This window comes from Chelonia mydas, chromosome 6 (assembly GCF_015237465.2).
Source record: "Chelonia mydas isolate rCheMyd1 chromosome 6, rCheMyd1.pri.v2, whole genome shotgun sequence".
Classification (NCBI taxonomy): domain Eukaryota; kingdom Metazoa; phylum Chordata; order Testudines; family Cheloniidae; genus Chelonia; species Chelonia mydas.
Window position 1 is genome coordinate 95,709,365 of NC_051246.2, and position 19,020 is coordinate 95,728,384.

Genomic DNA, 19,020 nt, shown 5'->3' on the forward strand with positions numbered 1-19,020 from the left:
GAAATAAACCCCTCAAACTCCTTTCAAACCTTGCTTCATACATTATATAAAAGCAAAGGGGGCACTATCGCAGTCTTTCACCTATAACTCATTGGTCTTAGTGAAAGACCTGTCTTTCCAATTTATAGAATGACAGTTAATTTGCTAAAATAAGGCATTTTGTTTTCCCATAGTGCTTAATCTGCAATTTTTTTTTTAGTGAAGGGTGTAAGAAATATTAAATCAAACCTCTGTAATGTGTTTGATTCATTGTTTGCAATAAAGATTGAGGACTTTCCTACACTTTTAGTGGGTTGGTGTGTTTAATATGAACAACAGAAGATTAAGCTGTGTTTCAAGGTAAATCGTAGTATTTATGCTATTTTTTAATTAGTGATACTAGACATGCTTTCTGTGTGTATTATTCTCTTCCTAATTTAGAAAAGCTTTTGTTAAATGACCATAGTAATGGGTAAATATATTTGCATGTAATTTTTTTTTGATTAAATGGAAAATCATTTCCCTGTAGAGTTTTCCTTCTTTCTGAGAAATCATACTGTCTCAGTGGAGATGGTCTGGGCTAGGGGCCATTAATATGAGGATGTTGGACACAGTTAAGAGCTGGGTGGTTTATTTGTGAAACATGTAGGTATAAAGGAATTATTAAATGCATGGGGATTGGAACAACAAAGACCCAATGAGCGCCCTGGCAGGGTGTGGGACAAAGGTTGCCGATCCCTGACTTAGAGAGACGATGGCTCCCTTATGGCAGGTCTACACTACAAATTTACAGCGGTACAGTTATGTTCGCTCAGGGGTATGACGTCACCCCTGAGTGACACAGTTATACTGACCTAACCCCTGGTGTATACAGTGCTATGTTGATGGGAGAGTTTCTCCCATCAACATAGCTATCGCCTCTCTCAGAAGTGGATTACTACACCGAAGGGAGAAGCTCTCCCATGTGTTCCCTGAACACTAAGCAGTGCAGCTGCATCGCTTCATTGCTGTATGTGTAGATAAGCCCTTAGACTTCCTAACCAGTGCAGGGAGGGTTAATTTGTCTAACAGCTCTGTTCCGCCTTCCTCAAGCCAGTCCCGCTCCCAAGGCTTGAGGCTGTCAAAACTCTTCCAACTTTATTTTAACCTGAGCACTACACCAGTTAAGATTTCTAATGCCTTTTCATAGTATGTGGGTGAAGTAGAGAGGAAAAAGAGGTAGAACCTTCTCCTTGTTTTTCCTTTGCCCTTCAAAAAAAAATGGAATAGATAACTCTTCCTCTCAGATGAGGTGGGTGTGTACAATGTAATTTGTTTAAGACAAAGTAGGTGAGGTAATATATTTTATTGGACCAACTTCTCTTGGTGGAAGGGAAAAGCTTTCATGCTTACACGGAGCCCTTCCTCAGGTCTGGAGAAAGTAACCAGAGTGTCTGAGTAAAATACAAGGTGGGACAGATTGTTAAGCATAAGGGGTTAACACATGCTGTAGGAGGCCACTTAAAACGAATTGGGCAGTTAAGGGTTAGCAGGTTGTAGGATGTGTTACAAATTGTTGTAATGAGCTATAAAACCAGTCTGTGAGTCCACAGTTTTTTAGTGTCTAGCAGAGTTATGAATTTAAGTTCCAAGGCTCGTTTTTTGAACACAGCACATCCCTCGGCCCGCACTGCTTCCCGCAGCCCCCATTGGCTGAACCTGTGGTAAACAAACTGGCCCAGCCCGCCAGGGGGCTTACCCTGGTGGGCCACATGCCAAAGGTTGCCGATCTGTGATCTAGGGCCATGGAGGTGAAGCTAGCAGTGACAGGCAAGCAAGAGATCAGAGTAGTCAGTCAGCAGAGAAAAGAGAATGCTTTGTTTTGTTTTTCAGTTTAGATACCAGACAATCTGCAGACATCACATGTGTCCAGTGAGTTTCAGATGGAATTATGTGAACCAGAAGCTTGATTCATCCAGTTAAGGAACAGTGATCTCTGTCCTGTTGAAACTAATCACCAGCTTAAATGTCAGATAATGAACCTTCACAATCTACAAAATAGGAAATAATGATAGAAGTTGTTCAGCAAATATATTTGAGAAAAATTGCCATTTGCTTCTACATAATTTGAACAGAGAGGTAAAATTCTTCCATCTATTTACTGCAATTTATTCAGACAGCTCTATTTAAAAACCAAAACTCTCTCAATCATCGTCTGCCATCCATTTACCTCTGCTTTCACTTCTGGAAAGGCCTGGAAGTGCTCGATAAGCTTGTAGCATGATCTGAAGGTCAGCAAGGTATGTTGGGCCAATGGGGAAAGTGAGTTCAAAATTGAAGGCCCCTTTCTGAGAATACTCTGGGTGACCAATTCCTAGTCCCATTGAAATCAGTGGAAGTTTTGCCAACTGACTGTATTGGAGCCAGGATTCTCTCCCTCTGTCTCCAGCTTCCATCTGCTTTAAACCTGAGGCAAATGGTCACAGAGCTAAAGTGTAATGTGCTACCTGAAAGAAATGTGTTTGGTAAGAGAGTCTAGAATAGTATGAAAAAAATCCTCTAAGAATAAATAAAACCAACATTCAGAATGTCTTGCATTTCTGAAATGTGACCAGTTGATTTTAGTAGTGTGTGCAACCTAATTATCCAAATCAAAGTAAGGAAAATCTAATGCATTCTTTCACTGGATGAAATTGTATAGATTTAATAGAATTTAAGGCCAGAAGGGAACATTAGATCATCTAGTCTGACCTTTTGTATATCTTAGGGCATTAAATTTCATCAGATACCCCTATTCTGAGCCAGTGATTTTGGTTACACTAAATCATTAGAATCCTCAGGAGTTTAAACCATTGTTGTGCCACTGTGACGGGGGGTGGACTGGCCCGCACTGGGACTGAGAGGGTCAACACTTCTCTGCTGGCAGAGGAAGCCACGCCCCTGAGGCTGGGCATGCTCCAGTAGGGAGTCAAGTATAAAAGCCTGCAGAGCTGCTCAGTCAGGGCTGGTGGCTGAGGAAGGAGGATGCCCAGTGGAGGCTCCAGCCCAGGAGCAGTGGTGACTGGTACAGGAGGGAGCCGAGGGGCCAGGAAGTGAGACCAGAGACTGGCAGCTGTGGGAATCCCAGGGAGCGCCAGGGGCTGAGGACTTGAAGACTCTGATGCCCCAGGGACTGTTATGTTTGGAGAACTGGTAGGAAGTGACTCAGGAAAGGGAAGGGAGTGGTATCTCCCACCACTCTGAGGGCAGCGTGTTGCAGTAGGGATTCCCCGCTGACCCGGGTGGATCATGCCATCAATGACAAGGCCCTGGGTTGGAACCTGGTGAAGGCAGGTGGGCCTGGGCTCCCCTACCAGGGGTCCCTCCCCTTTTTTTGTGATGACATAGTTCACCGACCCCTCTCTTGCCTCAGAGGAGATAGATGAACTCCGGCCACTGGGCTGCTCTATCCTACAAGGAGATGTGGACTTAGGATAGAGCAGGGACTCTGGCCCTCAGAGGCCACACTGTTTTAGGAATGCACTATAGAGACTCCAGCCGCTAGGCCACTCTATCCCATCAGGGGAAGAGAGTTTCAAGAGACTCTGGCCATTGGGCCATGCTGCTTTAGGAGTGCACTATAGGGACTCTGGCCGCTAGGCTGCGCTCTCCCATGAGGGGAAGAAGATTTAGAGGGACTCTGGCCATTGGGCCATACAGCCCTGACTACCGGGGAGGTTGTAGAACTGGCGTAGAAGCCGGGAGGTGGGGTTAACCTTGGCTCCCCCTCTCCCCCTGGAATCAAAGGGGTTGACGAGGTACGAAACCTGCCACAGACAAAGAAAAGGAGAGGCTGAGATGTTGCCAATGCCAGAAGCCCCTACAATGGAAGGTGGAAGAAAATCCAAGGTCCCTGCCAATCTGACCTGGGAAAATGCCTTCCTGACCCCAAACCTGGTGAAAGCTTGAGCAATTCTCTGTCTCTCCCAAGCTCAGACTAGACTGATTCTGAATGTTGGGATAAGCTTTATAATTTTTACTCTGCCCCCAAACTAATTCTTTTTGTATGTCTTAAAAACAGCAACATCCAAGTTTAGGTTGGTCATCCTACTAATTGACTTAGGAGATGTGGTGCAGATGCAGATATACCACCAGAATATGATTGCTTGGGACATTGATTGAGGTGTTTCCCAGTTTGAAGTCAATTTACACAGTCATGTATAAGATTGTTTCTCAGTCCCCGTTTATGAAGAAGCTTGGTGCGTCTTCTATGTGATGTGTGGATGCAATTCAGAGAGGGCCATACTTTTCATGGGAGTGAAAAGCCACTGGATTCTTTGGTTAGGTCCTTGTTGAGGTGTGTGTTTGGGATGTTGCTGTCCTTCCACCGTGCCCATCATTGATCTTTTAGGGAAAACCCTATGTTTTTGAGTTCTTGCACTGCGAGACTAAAAGGTTTTCTAGATTTCAGTTGGTGTCTCAGTGTATTATTTAGGTCTTCATATATTGGAAGATCCTTGTGTCTTTGAATATGATGGAACTCCTGAAGGATTTTCATGTCACAACAAATTTGGGGTGAGTGGATGTGCACCAGTATGGGAAGCCATGGTTGTGGTGTTTTATTGTACCTGTAATGATCCACATGATGGTGTTGAGAATCTACAAGTGATGTGTAGGAGCTGTGTGTCCCGACTGATGAGCAGTATTATGCCAGAGAGTAGACAAGGGCCAATGAAGAGGTCTTGTAGAGTTTTTGCACTGGCTCCCCACATAGTTCCTCCCAATCTCTGAATGAGATTTATATGCATATTTGTTTTGTTTTGGATATTTTTCAGGTGTTGGTGGTATGTGAGGCTTCAGTCTAATGTCAGACCAAGCTATTTTGGGGTGGGATCTTATCTTATCTGCTTACCACAAAAGCCCACATGCAGTTCTGCTCAACCCTTTTGATTGTTTAGATGAAATTCTGACATGACAGTCATAGTGGGGTTTTGTTTTAGCTGCCAATATAATATATGTTCTCCATGATTTTAAAGGTCCTTAGTTAGGATTGTTCTATAGTAGGTAAATTCTTGTGCCTATGTAGTTAGAGCAATATCATCAGTACAGACAAATTTCCATGATGTTTGCAGAAGATTGCAGTTCTAGATATTATAACAGAATCATGCTGGGACTAATCTTTGTGGTAGGCTATAGTTAAAAGTGCATGGCCTGCTGACCTGGTCACTGTGGAAAATGCAAAACTTGTGATTGGTCAGAACGTCTCAGAAGAGTTTTATTGTTGTATTGCATGGGATAATATTGCTGGGTTTCAAAAGGAGGCTGTTCCTCCATATGGTATTGTAGGTGGCAGATAGTTCTAAGAAAGTTGCCCCATTCTTAAATCTTAAGAATATTCCCCACCTCAGTGTGTGTTTAAGGCTAAGATGCAGCTTCAGACTTGTCAGAAATCTACTTGTTAATTCAGTAACTTTGCTTCTACAAGTAACATAATCCTTGCTAGTAATATCCTCTCCCATGAGCGTGTTTGACACGCAGAGGAGTAATATGGACTGGTACAATGAAGAATTAGTGGTTGGCATCCCATTTTAGCAATTGCAATAACCATAGTCTTGTCTCAGCTCTTTGGGATGAGCCCTGAGGAATGGATATTGGAAATCAGTGCTGCCAGCCATTTCCATCCCTTGGTCTTGAGATTTTAAAGAAATTCTGGAAAGACATTAGCACATCCTGCAGCTTTCTTGGTTTTCGTGAGTGAAAGAGCCTTATTTATCTCCTCAACACTGAAGGACAATGATGGGGAGGGGATGAGATTGGTACTCAGCTGATTGTCAGAGCTCTGCACACTTTGAGCTTAGTAGACTTATCCCTTGATACTTGACTCCTGGCCCCTACTAAACTAGCTAATTAGCTATCAGTGTCACTGATGGACTAGTCCATCACAATAGCATAAACCAAAATTGAATGATTTCAAAATAACACAAAGCGTAAGTGTATTAATTGTACTAATTGGAATAGATAATTAAGGGCTAGTAAGTTAATGAGCAAACATTATAACTAGGACTCAGGGCCTTGCTTCAGTACTGAGTCACAGGAAACATTTAAGGTTACATTATTGCTTCATACTTTAGAAAGGCTATTGTCCTGGTTCTAGTTTTGGGTTTCATTGCTGCAAGAATATTCCCTTCCCTAGTGTACTGCTGTAAGCCACAGACACTATTAGTGGCCCCTGTGATGCATGACCAGAAAGGGTTAAACATCCTGCAGAATGAATGACTCAAATTCAAAGACACCTGGGAAGATAATGTTTGTGTTTTTGTGTATTTACATATATATGGGTAGTGGTCAACAGTGTAATCAACAGTCTCTGTCTATGCTGTATTCTGATAATTCAGAGCTAAAAAGAACATCCTAGCATTTAAATGAACTCTAAACATGGGATATTGCTATATTCATCTCTCTTTGAAATATATAGGAAATCATCTGTGAATGGTGGAGGAACAGGCAATTGCCTTATGTTAATTCATGTAGCTAAGTCCTGGTGATGAACCTACTTCAGAGTTGCCCTAATTACCTATTGTTCCCCGAGGCACTCCAACCTGTCCAAGAAGGCCTGAATTGTATAAAAGATTCTTGAGTCCCAATCCTTTTTATCTCATATCTGCTTAAGCTTCATCAGGGGAAGTTAAGTTGCAAGATTGAGGTCCCAGTTCAGCTGGAAACACCCTGAATATGATATTGGACATTAGTCCATAGGTTATGGTCCAAGTTCTAAAAATTCTTTGCAACTACAAAGCTCACCAACTCTATGTATCAAAACCTCAAGAATTGAACTCATGTCTGTATATATATTGCTCTTTTAACCATACTCTCTTCTTTTTTAATAAATTTTTAGTTTAGTTAATAATAATTGGCTGCAAACATGTATTTAGGTAAGATCTGGAATATTCATTAACCTGGGATGTAATGTGTCCAATCCTTTGGGATTGGTAGAACCTTTTCTTTTATATGATGAAATAAGATTTTCAGAAATATTCAGCATATTTGACTAGGGTACCTGGATGTAGGCCTGAGGCTGGGTTACTTTAAGGAAACTGTATTGTTTTCTGGGCAAACAGTGAGGTAATAAAGAAGCTGTTTTATGCTGACTTGGTAAATCTAAGTATTGAAATATCCACCAGCTTTGGGGATTGTCTGCCCCATTCTTTGCAGTTCACACTAATTGAGTGACCTCAGCTGGTCCCCACTGGGACCCCTGACAAAGCCCCAGATTGCTTTCTAATCAGAGGCAGAGAGGTGTATTTTTGATTAAAATATATGGAGAAAGGCTACCTATTGCATGTAGCACAAATGACAATTAAAAGTTAGTCTTTCTTACTAGCAGAAACTCTAAGCAGAGAGCCGTCTAGGAGGAGGTGTAGAAGGCAAAGATTTTTCCATTGAGTCCACCATCCTTGTACATTTGTTTTTATTCCAGACGTTATCTGGTTTTTCTGATAAAACATTTTTTCTCTGAAATGCAAGAATTAGACATCTTGTCTGTGTAAATGTCATTACTTAATGATGGGGCTGTACAGCCTGCCATGTATTCAATCCATTCTCTTGGCACTGGGTTTGACCCTGCCAAAAAAACTTAATGTGCCTTTGATGCAGTAACCTGGTTTTGTAGTCTTAAAACATGAATGAGTAGGGCCCAACCAAATCCACAGCCATGAAAAACGCGTCATGGATCATGAAATCTGGTCTCTCCCCGTGAATTCTGGACTTCTGCGTGCTTTTACCATATACTATACCAATTTCATGGGGGAGACCAGAATTTCTCAAATTGGAGGTTCTGACCCAAAAGGGAGTTGCAGAGAGGTCACAAGGTTATTTAAGGGGGCATTGTGGTATTGCCACCCTTACTTCTGCACTGTCTTCAGAGCTGGGTGGCTGGAGAGTGGTGACTGCTGACTGAGGGCCCAGCTCTGCAGACAGCAGTGCAGAAGTAAAGGTGTCAATACCATACCATGCCATCCTTACTTCTGTGTTGCTGCTGGCAGTGGCTCTGCCTTCAAAACAGGGCTCCCAGGCAGCAGCCCCTGCTCTCTGGCCACCCAGTTCTGAAGGCAGTGCCGCTACCAGCAGCAGTGCAGAAGTAAGGGTAGCAGTACCACAACCCCCACTACAGTAACCTTGCGACGACCCCCCCCACTACTTTTTGGGTCAGGACCCCTACAATTACAACACTCTGAAATTTCAGATTTAAATAGCTGAAATCATGAGATTTACTATTTTTAAAATCCTAGGTCTGTGAAATTGACCAGAATGGACTGTGAATTTGGTAGGGCCCTATAAATGAGAATTGGAAGGTGGTATATGTTTTCAAGTAGTGAGCAAGGGATGGACTGCTTAATTCAGTATAACAGTACTAATCAGAAAGATGTCTATATTTTTTGCTTAAATTTTTTCAGAGACCTTTTAAAAGCTTTGCCTTTCTCCATTGGAGAAAGGTAACTACAATCAAATGGCACCTTTTCTTCACACCTCTGCTTCCTGTGTATCTTTTGAGTCACAGCTGCTGACTTTACTAGCACAAATCAAGCTTATTGATGTGATGGAATCACAAATTTAGGCTCACAGCATTGCAGAGCCAATACAGTGATAAGAGAGGAAATTGGTAATGCACTGGAGTGTCAGAAGATGCATTATGACCATTATTGTGTTGGACTTGGTTTCACATTTTACCAATATAGTAACATTTTAACTGTCAGACTTTAATTTCAGTTGTCAGGCTTTCCATGTTTTTGTCCCTGCGAGGTCTGTTTGGTATGTAATTGGGTTCCTGAAATACTGTGGGAGAAGACAAAAGTCCTATTTTAGAATGGAAGTGTGTACAAATGAAATAGAACAGAATGATGTGAAGGGAGCCATGATGCAAAGCAAACATGGGCAGACTGGGAATGTAGAGAAATGAGAGCAGAGATGTTGGTAGGGCTGGAGTTATGCAAGGCTTTGTTACATTTAGCTGACAAACACTTGTTTTTGTAGGAGGTTTATGGAGACTCATCTGAGAACAGTTCCAAGTGATGCATTTTCTAATCTCCCCAACATCTCCAGGATGTAAGTATTCTATTTTTTATACTTTAATAAAATACTAAAAAGCACCACTTCTTTCCCTTCCCTCAAAAATTCTCCTTGTGTGTAAATCTCGCTCACATCAGGCTACAAAGGCTATACTTTAAGATATAAGTGTGTGTGTGTGTATATATATATATATATATATATAATATATATATATATAAATAAAGTAAACTTTAAGGGCTAGGGCCATATAGTTCCCTTGTACATACGAGTCTGTACAGCAAAAATTGGCACCATTATTAGCTGTGAGGATTTCAGTCAATCTTCACATCTTTTTTAATATGTATAGTCCACACTGGCTGTTCTTAAACATGTAAACCAATACCAGATAAAGTAATAAATCTGATACAGAGGTGATAAATGGGTTTGTTCTTACAGTTCATTGTATATGAAAAGGTGGTTTCATCCATTATAACCACCATCCTGTTTTGTCAACATGCTGGTCTTGGGCTATATTTTCAGTGCCCTGGGGCCATTTATAGCCAGTGTAAATTAGTCTTCAGGTTGTTGTAGTATGGCATAGTGGGGTCTGGCCCTTCACAAAGGCTGCACTAGGATCAGCAGAATACTAAAATGAGTTTTAAGTCACTTTTGTCCTTGAGAGAGCAAACACAACCAGCATTCAGAAAATGTTCCTGAGAGCACAACTTAGGTGGACCAGACATGCCATCAGAATGGAAGACTGCCGTCTCCCAAAACAGATCTTGTATGGGGAGCTGAGTCAGGGCAAAAGAATGAAGGGTTGTCTGTATAAACACTTTAAAAATCATCTGAACAGCAGTCTCCAGTGGGCAGGGCCGGTGCAACCACTAGGCGAACTAGGCAGTTGCCTAGGGCACCGAGTGCTTAAGGGTGCCAAAAAGCGGTGTCCTGGCTCAACAGGGAGGAGCCGCCTTCTGGAGGCACGGAGAGCCAGAGCGTTGGCGGCGAGCCCCAGCCATGGAGGAGCCGGTGCAGTGCAGGGGGGCAGCAGCCCTGCAAAGGCAGAGGTGCCACTAGTGGGGCACAACCACACCCCCTGCCCCTCCTGCCCAGGCTGTGGCCCGGTGGGCCCCCCTCCGGGGCTCCTGCAGGCTGCAGCAGATGCATGCAGGCAGCGGCCCCCGTGCACGCCCTGGCTCCCCCCTCGCCACGCTTGGTCTCTGCAGCTTCTGGGCATATAAGCCCCGCCGCCACTGGGGCCCGGAGCCTGCTCTGGGAGGGGCAGTGCAGCTCACACTACCGGAAGCCGCAGAGCCCAAGTGCAGTTGAGGGAGGAGCCTGGGGGGGTACAACGGGGGGCCACCGCCAGCAGCCTGGGCATTACGCGCCCACCAGTTTTCCCCCTCACCTGTGCTCGGGTTCTGCAGCTCCCGGGCGTGTGAGCTGCTGCTGCCCCTCCTGCTGCCTCAGCTCTCTACAGGGGAGGGGCTGTGTGCACGGCAGCCCGGCTGTGTGTTTTGCCTCCACGTGGAGCCAGCATCTGACTGGCATGGGCATGGTAAGGGAGTCCCAGCCTGGGGGCAGTCAGGGAGCAGGGGGAGGGTTGGATGGGTTGGGAGTTCTGGGGGTCCTGTCACGGGGTGGGGAGTGGTTGGATGGGGCGTGGGAGTCGCAGGGGTCTGTCTGGGGGTGGGGATGTGGATAAGGGTTGGGGCAGTCAGGGGACGAGTAGGGTCCTAGGGGGGCAGTTAGGGTGGGGGGGGTCCCAGGAGGAGGCAGTCAAGGGACAAGGAACAGGGAGGAGTAGGTAGAGGGTGGGGTTCTGGAGGCAGTTAGGGGCAGGGGTCCCAGGAGGGGGCAGTCAGGGCCAAGGAGCGGGGGAGGGGGGGTTGGGGTTTCTGAGGGGGGCAGTCAGGGGGTGGGAAGTGGAGGGAATGGAAGGGGCCAGGGCTAGGACGCGGCTCTTCCCCGGGTCCTCTTTTTTTGATTGTTGAAATATGGTAACCCTAGGTGAGGGGAGAGCCAGGGGGCGCCCACATGCATCCGCTGCAGCCTGCAGGAGCCCCAGGGGGTTGGGTGCCGGGCCGCAGCCTGGGCAGGAGGTGCAGCTGCTCCCCGCTAGCGGCGGCGCCACCTTTGCAGGGCTGCTGCCCCCCTGCGCCATGCTGGCTCCTCCATGTCTGGGGCTCGCACCCGCCACAAGCGGGACGCTCTGGCTCTCCGGTGCCTCCAGAAGGCGGCTCATCCCTGCCGAGCTGCTGCAGCAGCTCAAGCCTGGCAAAGCCAGTGAGTGGACTTGGGGCGGGGGCCGCCGGGGTGGCATGGGGAGGGGAGGGCTCACGGGGGGGCTGTGCACCCCTCCAGGGAGTTCAGGGGGCTGGGAGGGGGCAACCTGGTCTGGGGACAGCCCCTGGGCACAGCTGGCCCCTGGGCAGGCTGGCCCTGGGGTCTATAAAGGCTTGTTGGGATTTGCCCTCAATGAACCAATGTGCCGGGGGTGCGGGGGGGGGGGGGAAGGTGCAAGGCGGAAGTTTCACCTAGGGCACAAAATATCCTTGCACCGGCCCTGCCAGTGGGCTATCAGTCTGAAAAAACTTGAGCAAATGTCTCAGAACAGGACTCACATGCTGATCTTGTCAGAGACTGCCAGTAACAGTTTTGAGCAAGATCAACAAAATCATCTCCAGGCTGCACATGAAAGGTGCCAGAGAGCTGCATCATCAAACATCATAGAAACAGACTTCCCATGCCCTCAGTGCGGCTGACTCTGTTCAATCAGAGTTTGGACTTCAGAATCATATGTGTAGCATCAATGTTCCCTCTAATTTTTAAAGAGGCTGTGTGCGCAAAAATGTCTTCTGTGCACCACTGAAGAAAAAAAAAATCCGCCACCGAAGCCAGAGTATGCACGGTGTTTAAGATCTGTGTGCGTGCACACACGCACACAGCTTACAGGGAACAGTGGTAGCCATAGATGAGAACTGCAACAATATCATCATTGTCAGTGATGGACTAACAACGTACACATAACCTGCCATCTCTCCAGCTCAGCCTCATCTCAGGATCTTGCCCATATTATTTTAAAAAAAGGATTATCCAACTTATTTATTTACAGAACTATAACAGCTGGTTTAGAAAAATAGCAGCCCACTGTGTAAGAGAGCTTCTAAAATGGTATTTTCTCTGTACAAAGCACACCCCTTGTTGTCACACCCCCACCCACACTGAAAACCCATACAGGGTATCATCAAACTACTGGCCAACCCATTATTCGATGGGGACGCATACTGAAAGAAATCTTTCCTGACCCCTCTTCTGGCCTGCAAACACCCCCACTATCCCCAGCCTCATCATCAGAAGCAAGCCATCCACAGACCAGGGATACCCCAATTCTAAGTGGCACTAGACCCTGCCAGAACAACAGATGTAAAACCTGCAGACACAATCTCCCACTGATACAATGATCAACACCTCTCACAACACACCTTTCAAGATCCCTGGGTCCTACATATACCTATCACAATATGTGGTGTACCTCATCCGGTGTACTAAATGTTCCAATAGCAACTAGGTGGGTGAAACCAGACAATCACTACGCCCTTGAATGAACTCACACAGGAAAATGATAAGACAACAACTCTGTCAACTGTGGGTGAACACTGTTCACAAAGTGATCACTCTATGTCCAGGTGTAGTCAATTATTTTTTGTCAAGATCCAAATTTCTTGATCATGGTATAGTCAAGATCCACACTCCAGAGAAGAAAATAAAAAATGATAATGACAACAGTAAGTAAATAAAAATATTTCAGGGTCCCGTTCAAAAAACTCTGGCAGTCCAGAGTTGGCCTGCTTGTTTACTACCTCTTCTCTATATCTGAGCTATATATCTGATCAGTTCTCATCCTCAAAGAAACCTGCACAACACTTTCAAAAGATGAGCCTGGAGCTTAAATTCATAACTTTTGATAGATACTAAAATCATGGACTGAACAGAGACACTGGATTTATGGTTTATTATACACAATCTGTAATCCAATCTGTAATCCACCCGTGTCAATATTGATAGGCATATGTAGGACCCTCCCACCCACCATCTGCTTTTCCCCCTCACTTTCCTCCCTATTACTGGAGGAGTGTTAGTAGGCCACTTGACCTTGAATGGCCCCTTGAAATATGTAACAACTATTTATGGAAAACAAACTGTTCAAATCTTGTATTTAGCAGTGACACTTTGAGTTAGGTCTACTCTACACTACATGCCATATCAGTATAGCTATGTTGCTCAAGGGTTTGGAAAATCCACACCCCATAGCGACGTAGTTATATTGACCTAACCCCTGCATGAAGACAGCGCTATGTCAGTAGGAGAGCTCCTGCCGACATAACTACTGCCTCTCAGGGAGGTGGATTAACTACACCAATGGGAGAGGTCTTTCGCTTTGTCTTAGAGAGTCTTCATATAAAGCACGCATCAGTGCATCTGTGCTGATGCAGGCATTTAAGTGTAGACTTGCCCTTAGTTTCCCAGACCTGAAGAAGAGCTGTTTTGTTGGCCTGAAAGCTTGTCTCTCTCACCAATGAAGGTTTGGTCCAATAAAAGATATTACCTCAGCTACCTTCAAAAAGAAAAGGATGACTTGTGGCACCTTAGAGACTAACAAATTTATTTGAGCATAAGCTTTCGTGAGCTACAGCTCACTTCATCGGAGTGAGCTGTAGCTCACGAAAGCTTATGCTCAAATAAATTTGTTAGTCTCTAAAGGTGCCACAAGTCCTCCTTTTCTTTTTGCAGATACAGACTAACACGGCTGCTACTCTGAAACCTGTCAGCTACCTTGTCTTCTAATATCCTGGGACCAACATGGCTACAACAACACTATGCATATCTCATAGTAACATTTATTCTTCAAGTGCTTGTTCATATCAATTCCAATCAGGATGTGTGCGGCATGCACGTGCATGGTAGCTGGAAGATTTTTCCCATTGCAAGCATATGTCGGGTTGGGTCGGTCTGAGCGCCCCCTGGAGTCGCACCTTCATGGCGCTCAATATAGAGCCCTGCCGACCCGCCACCCCCTCAGTTCCTTCTTACCGCCAGTGATGGTAGGCTGGAACTTCCCATTAGGGTGATGAGATAGCAAGTGTGAAAAATCAGGACAGGGGATGGGGGGTAATAGACACCTATATAAGACAAAGCCCCAAATTTCCAGACTGTGCCTGTAAAATCGGGACATCTGGTCACCTTACTTCCCGTAGCCCTTGCTTTAGCAAGCGTGTTCAACAGTTCCTTGTATATAGTTAGTTTATCTTAGTTGTTAGTGATGAGAGTTGTTGGGGGTCCCCGCCCACTTTCGACTCCCCGGAGCCATGGTATGCCACTGTCCCCGGGTTTAAAAAACAGTGTGGTCCTGCACGAAGCGCATGACAAAGAAGTAATCCACACTCCTCGTGCTTACGGTGCCTAGGGGAGGGCCAACAAAAAGGATCGCTGTAAAATCTGCGTGGAGTTCGACCTAGAACTCTTAAAGAAAGGGAGCATCAGTTTAAAGTGATCCTCATGGAGGCAGCTCTACGCCCCCATTCGGACCCGGATGTGAGAGGTTCGGTCACAGAGACCCCTTGGGACTGTCACCTGATGTGCTGAGACTACCTCTGAGCCATTTTCTCTGCCAGTTTGGGTCTCCAGAACCCTGCCTTGTCAAGCCAGACACGCCAGTCTGTTTCAACACAGATAAAGTTTATACAGGATATACTCATAAATTGTCCACCTCTATAACACTGATAGAGAGATAGGCACAGCTGTTTGCTCCCCCAAGTATTAATTACTTACTCTGGGTCAATTCATAAACAAAAGTGATTTTATTAAGTATAAAAACTAGGATTTAAGCGGTTCCAAGTAATAGCAGAGAACAAAGTAAATTACCAAGCAAAATTAAACAAAACACGCACATCTAAACCTAATACATTAAGAAACAGATTGAAATCTCACCTCCAGAGATGTTCCAGTAAGCTTCTTTCACAGACTGGACTCCTTCCTAGTCTGGGCCCAATCCTTTCCCCGGTACAGTTCTTGTTAGCTCCAGCTCAGGTGGTAACTAGGGGATTTCTCGTGATTGGAACTTGCTTTGTTCTGTTCCACCCCCTTATTAGCTTTGGCACAAGGCAGAAATCTTTTATCTCTCTGGGTCCCCACCCCTCCTTCTAAATGGAAAAGCACCAGGTTTAGATGGATTCCTGTACCAGGTGACATGGTCACAGGTCCTGGGAGACCCCAAGACTTCATTCTTCCTGGCCTGACTCACAGGAAGGCTTCAAGTAAACAGAAGGCATTTTACAACCAATTGTCCTAGTTGATGGGTGCCATCAAGATTCTAAACCACCATTAATGGCCCACACTTTGCATAATTACAATAGGATCTCAGAGTTATATTTAAGGATGACCACACTCAGTAGATTATAAGCTTTGTAACTATACCTTACAAGAGACCTTTGCATGAAGCATATTCCAGTTATTACACTCATTAGCATATTTTCATAAAATCATATGGAGTGCAGTGTCACACCAGGCTCCGAGGACTTGGCTCCTGCCATGTCCTTGTCGACACAGAGCACCTCGGCAATGTCATCAAGCTCAGTGCTGAGAAAGGACTCGTCCCGGGATGCTCGGCACTGGCATGGCACCTCCCAAAGCCCAGTGGAGAGCAGGCACCGATCCCACTCACCGGTGCCTCAGAAGAAGAGGCAGCTGGACATTCGGTCACCTATGGCTAAACCTAGAGAAGTGAGACCCCAGGTGGGCCACAGCTCCAGATCCCCTGTTAGGGCCATGTCGACTCCTTCCCAGGCAAAGCAGTCGAGTCCAGGCCCCCCATGGTCACCAGTCCCTACGGGCTAGCAGCTACCACTTCCTTTGATGCCAGAAGCTTTCAAAGCTGCTCGGGACCTGCCACACCTTACAGCACCGTTCTTGCCCCCTAGGAGGGAGGAACCTTTGGCACTGGCAGTCCCACCCCACCCCCAGGTGCAGTCAAGAGGGAAGCCAGCAATGATGTCCCCCTCTCCATGTCCCTTTGGCAGCGGCCCACTCAGACAGAGAGCGTACTTGCTCCCCAAGCTCTTGATGCTTGAGGCACCAAAGCTAGGCTCCTCCATGGTCTTCAGTCTCTGAAACCTCAGAGTCAGAGTCTGACTTCTACTGCTCTTGTAGGAGTAGGAGCCAATGATCAAGGTCAGGGAAAGACAGGCAAGAGCCGCAGGCATAGCCACCTCAGTGGCAGAATCCACCACAGTGGCCATGCTGGACCCCTTGAGCCCTTCACCAAAGCCAGACAGGGATTCAAGGGCATCGCTCCACTGCGTCTTCCGTGGTCTCAGCCACATTCATCCCACCATCAACTGCGCAGCTTGCCTTGGTGCCTATCCACACGCCAATTGCCTTTGCTGCATGCCATCACCGCACTGACCTCAGCACCATTGACTCGTTGACTTTGGTGCCAGCATCGATCTCGACACTGGCTACAGTGGCTGACACCGACGATCCCAGCGCCAATAGCGGCAACGGTCCTGCCACCTTTTTCGGTGCAGGCAGCGGGTTTGGCACCGGCCCCATTGGCGGTTCCACCAGTGTTGCCGATGGCTGTCCCAACACCGGGTTTGGCGTTGACAGTCCCAGCACCGATTGAGCGCTCCATCCGGCACCGACATTGCTCCGAGAATCACAGGACCTCTTGGGAGTGCATGGCAGGGAGCATCCGCTGCTTATAAGGGCTTCCCCTCCTCCTCCTTGCCAGAAGAGGCATTGGCAGGCACGGCCCATAGCCCGGTACTTCAGGAGAACAGGGTGCTACAGAAGTTGCTGTGAAGGGCTGCTCAGGGTCCTGGGCATTAAGGCTGAGGAGGTAGTCGAGCAGGCTGATCCCATGGTGGACATCCTCGCCCCCTCAGGACTTTCTCGTATTGCCCTACCTATATTAAGACTATTGTGGACACCACCAAGACCCCGTGGCAGATCCCAACTTCCTTGCCACCCATTGCCAAGCACAACAAGAGGCGTTATTTTGTGCCCTCCAAAGGGTATGAACATTTGTACTCCCACCCACCTCCTGACTTTGTTGTTGTGGACGCTGCTAACCAGCATGAGAGGCAGGGTTTCCGGGGCCCTCCCCTAAAATGGGGAGGCTAAGTGACTAGACTTTGTCAGGAGAAAGGTCTATTCTACAGAGGGTCTTCAGCTCCATTTTTCGAACCAGCAGGCCATCGTCAGCAGGTACTCTTATAACACCTGTGCGGCAATGGCCAAATTTACGGAGCTCCTCCTGTCGGACTCCCGAACTGAGTTCTCAGCCTTGGTGGAGAAGGGGAAGCTAGTCTCCCAGGCTTCCCTCCAGGCCGCATTGGATGGTGCTGATGCCGCCACTAGGGTCATGGCTACTGGGGTGGCCATGAGAAGGGGCTCCTGGCTCCAAGTCTCGGGGCTCCCTTATGAGGTCCAACAGATTATCCAGGACCTCCCATTTGAGAGTGTGACTCTCTTCTCTGAAAAGACAGACAAGAGGCTGTGCAGCCTGAAAGACTCACGAGCCACCCTCAGGTCTTTGGGCCTGCACTCTCCTGCCACACAGCAGAGACACTTCAGGCCACTACCTCCTCCAAGATTCTTTCAGCAGAACCACCAAGATGGTTCTTAGAGGAGGACCAGGAGTGGCCGGAGACGACAACATCCATCTTCAGGCCAGAGCTCTGGCCAGCCCAAACTGCCTTCTGGCCCCAAACTGGCCTTTTGAAGGTGCAGTCAAGGTGCAGACTGGATCTACCCCACCTTACCTTTTCCTCCTGACTGTCCCCTTTCTACCATGCATGGTCCCGTATCACTTTGGACTGCTGGGTGTTCCGCACGGTAGAGAGTGGATACTCCATCCAATTCTGTGCCCTCCTGCCCTACCACCCTCCTTCCCTGTCCCACTTCAGGGACCCTTCTCACAAGCAACTCCTTATCCAGGAGGTGCAGTCACTCCTATTGCTAGAGGCAATGGAGGATGTTCCTCAGGAGCACAGGGACGAGGGCTTTTATTCCCAGCATTTCCTAATACTGAAAGCCAAAGGCAGCCTCAGGCCTATCTTGGACCTGCGAGAATTCAACAAGTTCATGAAGAAACTCAGGTTCTGCATGGTCTCCTTGGCCTCCATCATTCCCTCACTAGATCCAGCAGACTGGTATGTCGCCCTCGACTTGAAGGATGCATATTTTCATATCGCAATCACTCAGCCCCACAGGAAGTACCTCAGGTTTGTGGTCAACAGTACGCAATACCAATTTACTGTCCTTCCATTCGGCCTGTCAGCAGGACCTCGAGTTTTCACCAAGTGCATGGCAGTCGTCACTGTGTTCTTGTGAAGGCACCAGCTACAGGTATTTCTATACCTTGATGACTGGCTGATCAGGGACCACTCCAGGACCCAAGTGGAAGCTCAGGTCAGATTCATCAGAGCCACCTTCGACAACCTGGGTCTTCTTCTAAATGGAGCAAAATCGACTGTCTCCCATCCAGAGGATAGAGTTCATAGGGGTGGTACTGGACTCACCACAAGCCAGGGCATACCTGACAGAGGCAAGGTTTCATGCCCTGAACAGTATAATCCGAGGCCTCAGGCAGTTTCCCACCACCACAGCGTGGAACTGCCCAAAGCTTTTCGGATGCATGGCCTCCTGTATCTATGTGGTGCAGCATGCCAGACTCAGGCTTCGACCGCTTCAGTCGTGGCTCACATCAGTATATCATCCAGCCCAGGACAGCTTGGACAGGATCATGACCCTACCTCACCCGGTCCTTGACTCCCTCCTGTGGTGTGTCGACCCTCAGGAGGTGTGCTCAGGGGTTGCTGCTCCACAGCCATTTCTGTTGCTGGTGACAGATGCATCAGGCTTGGGCTGGAGAGCTTATCTGGGAGACTGCAGGACTCAAGGCCTCTGGTCTCAAGCAGACCTGGGTCTCCACATCAATGTCAGAGAGCTAAGAGCGGTGCGCCTAGCATGCCA

At 47.1% G+C, this 19,020-nt stretch overlaps 1 protein-coding gene across 1 annotated transcript in view; it reads left to right on the forward strand.

Annotated features, from left to right (window-relative positions):
- Positions 1-19,020, forward strand: part of TSHR (thyroid stimulating hormone receptor) — a 238,174-nt gene that overhangs the window by 87,389 nt on the left and 131,765 nt on the right. Inside the window, exon 3 of the mRNA XM_037900796.2 lies at positions 8,968-9,039. Coding sequence (XP_037756724.1) covers positions 8,968-9,039 — 72 coding nt within the window. The remainder of the gene's footprint in view (positions 1-8,967; positions 9,040-19,020) is intronic.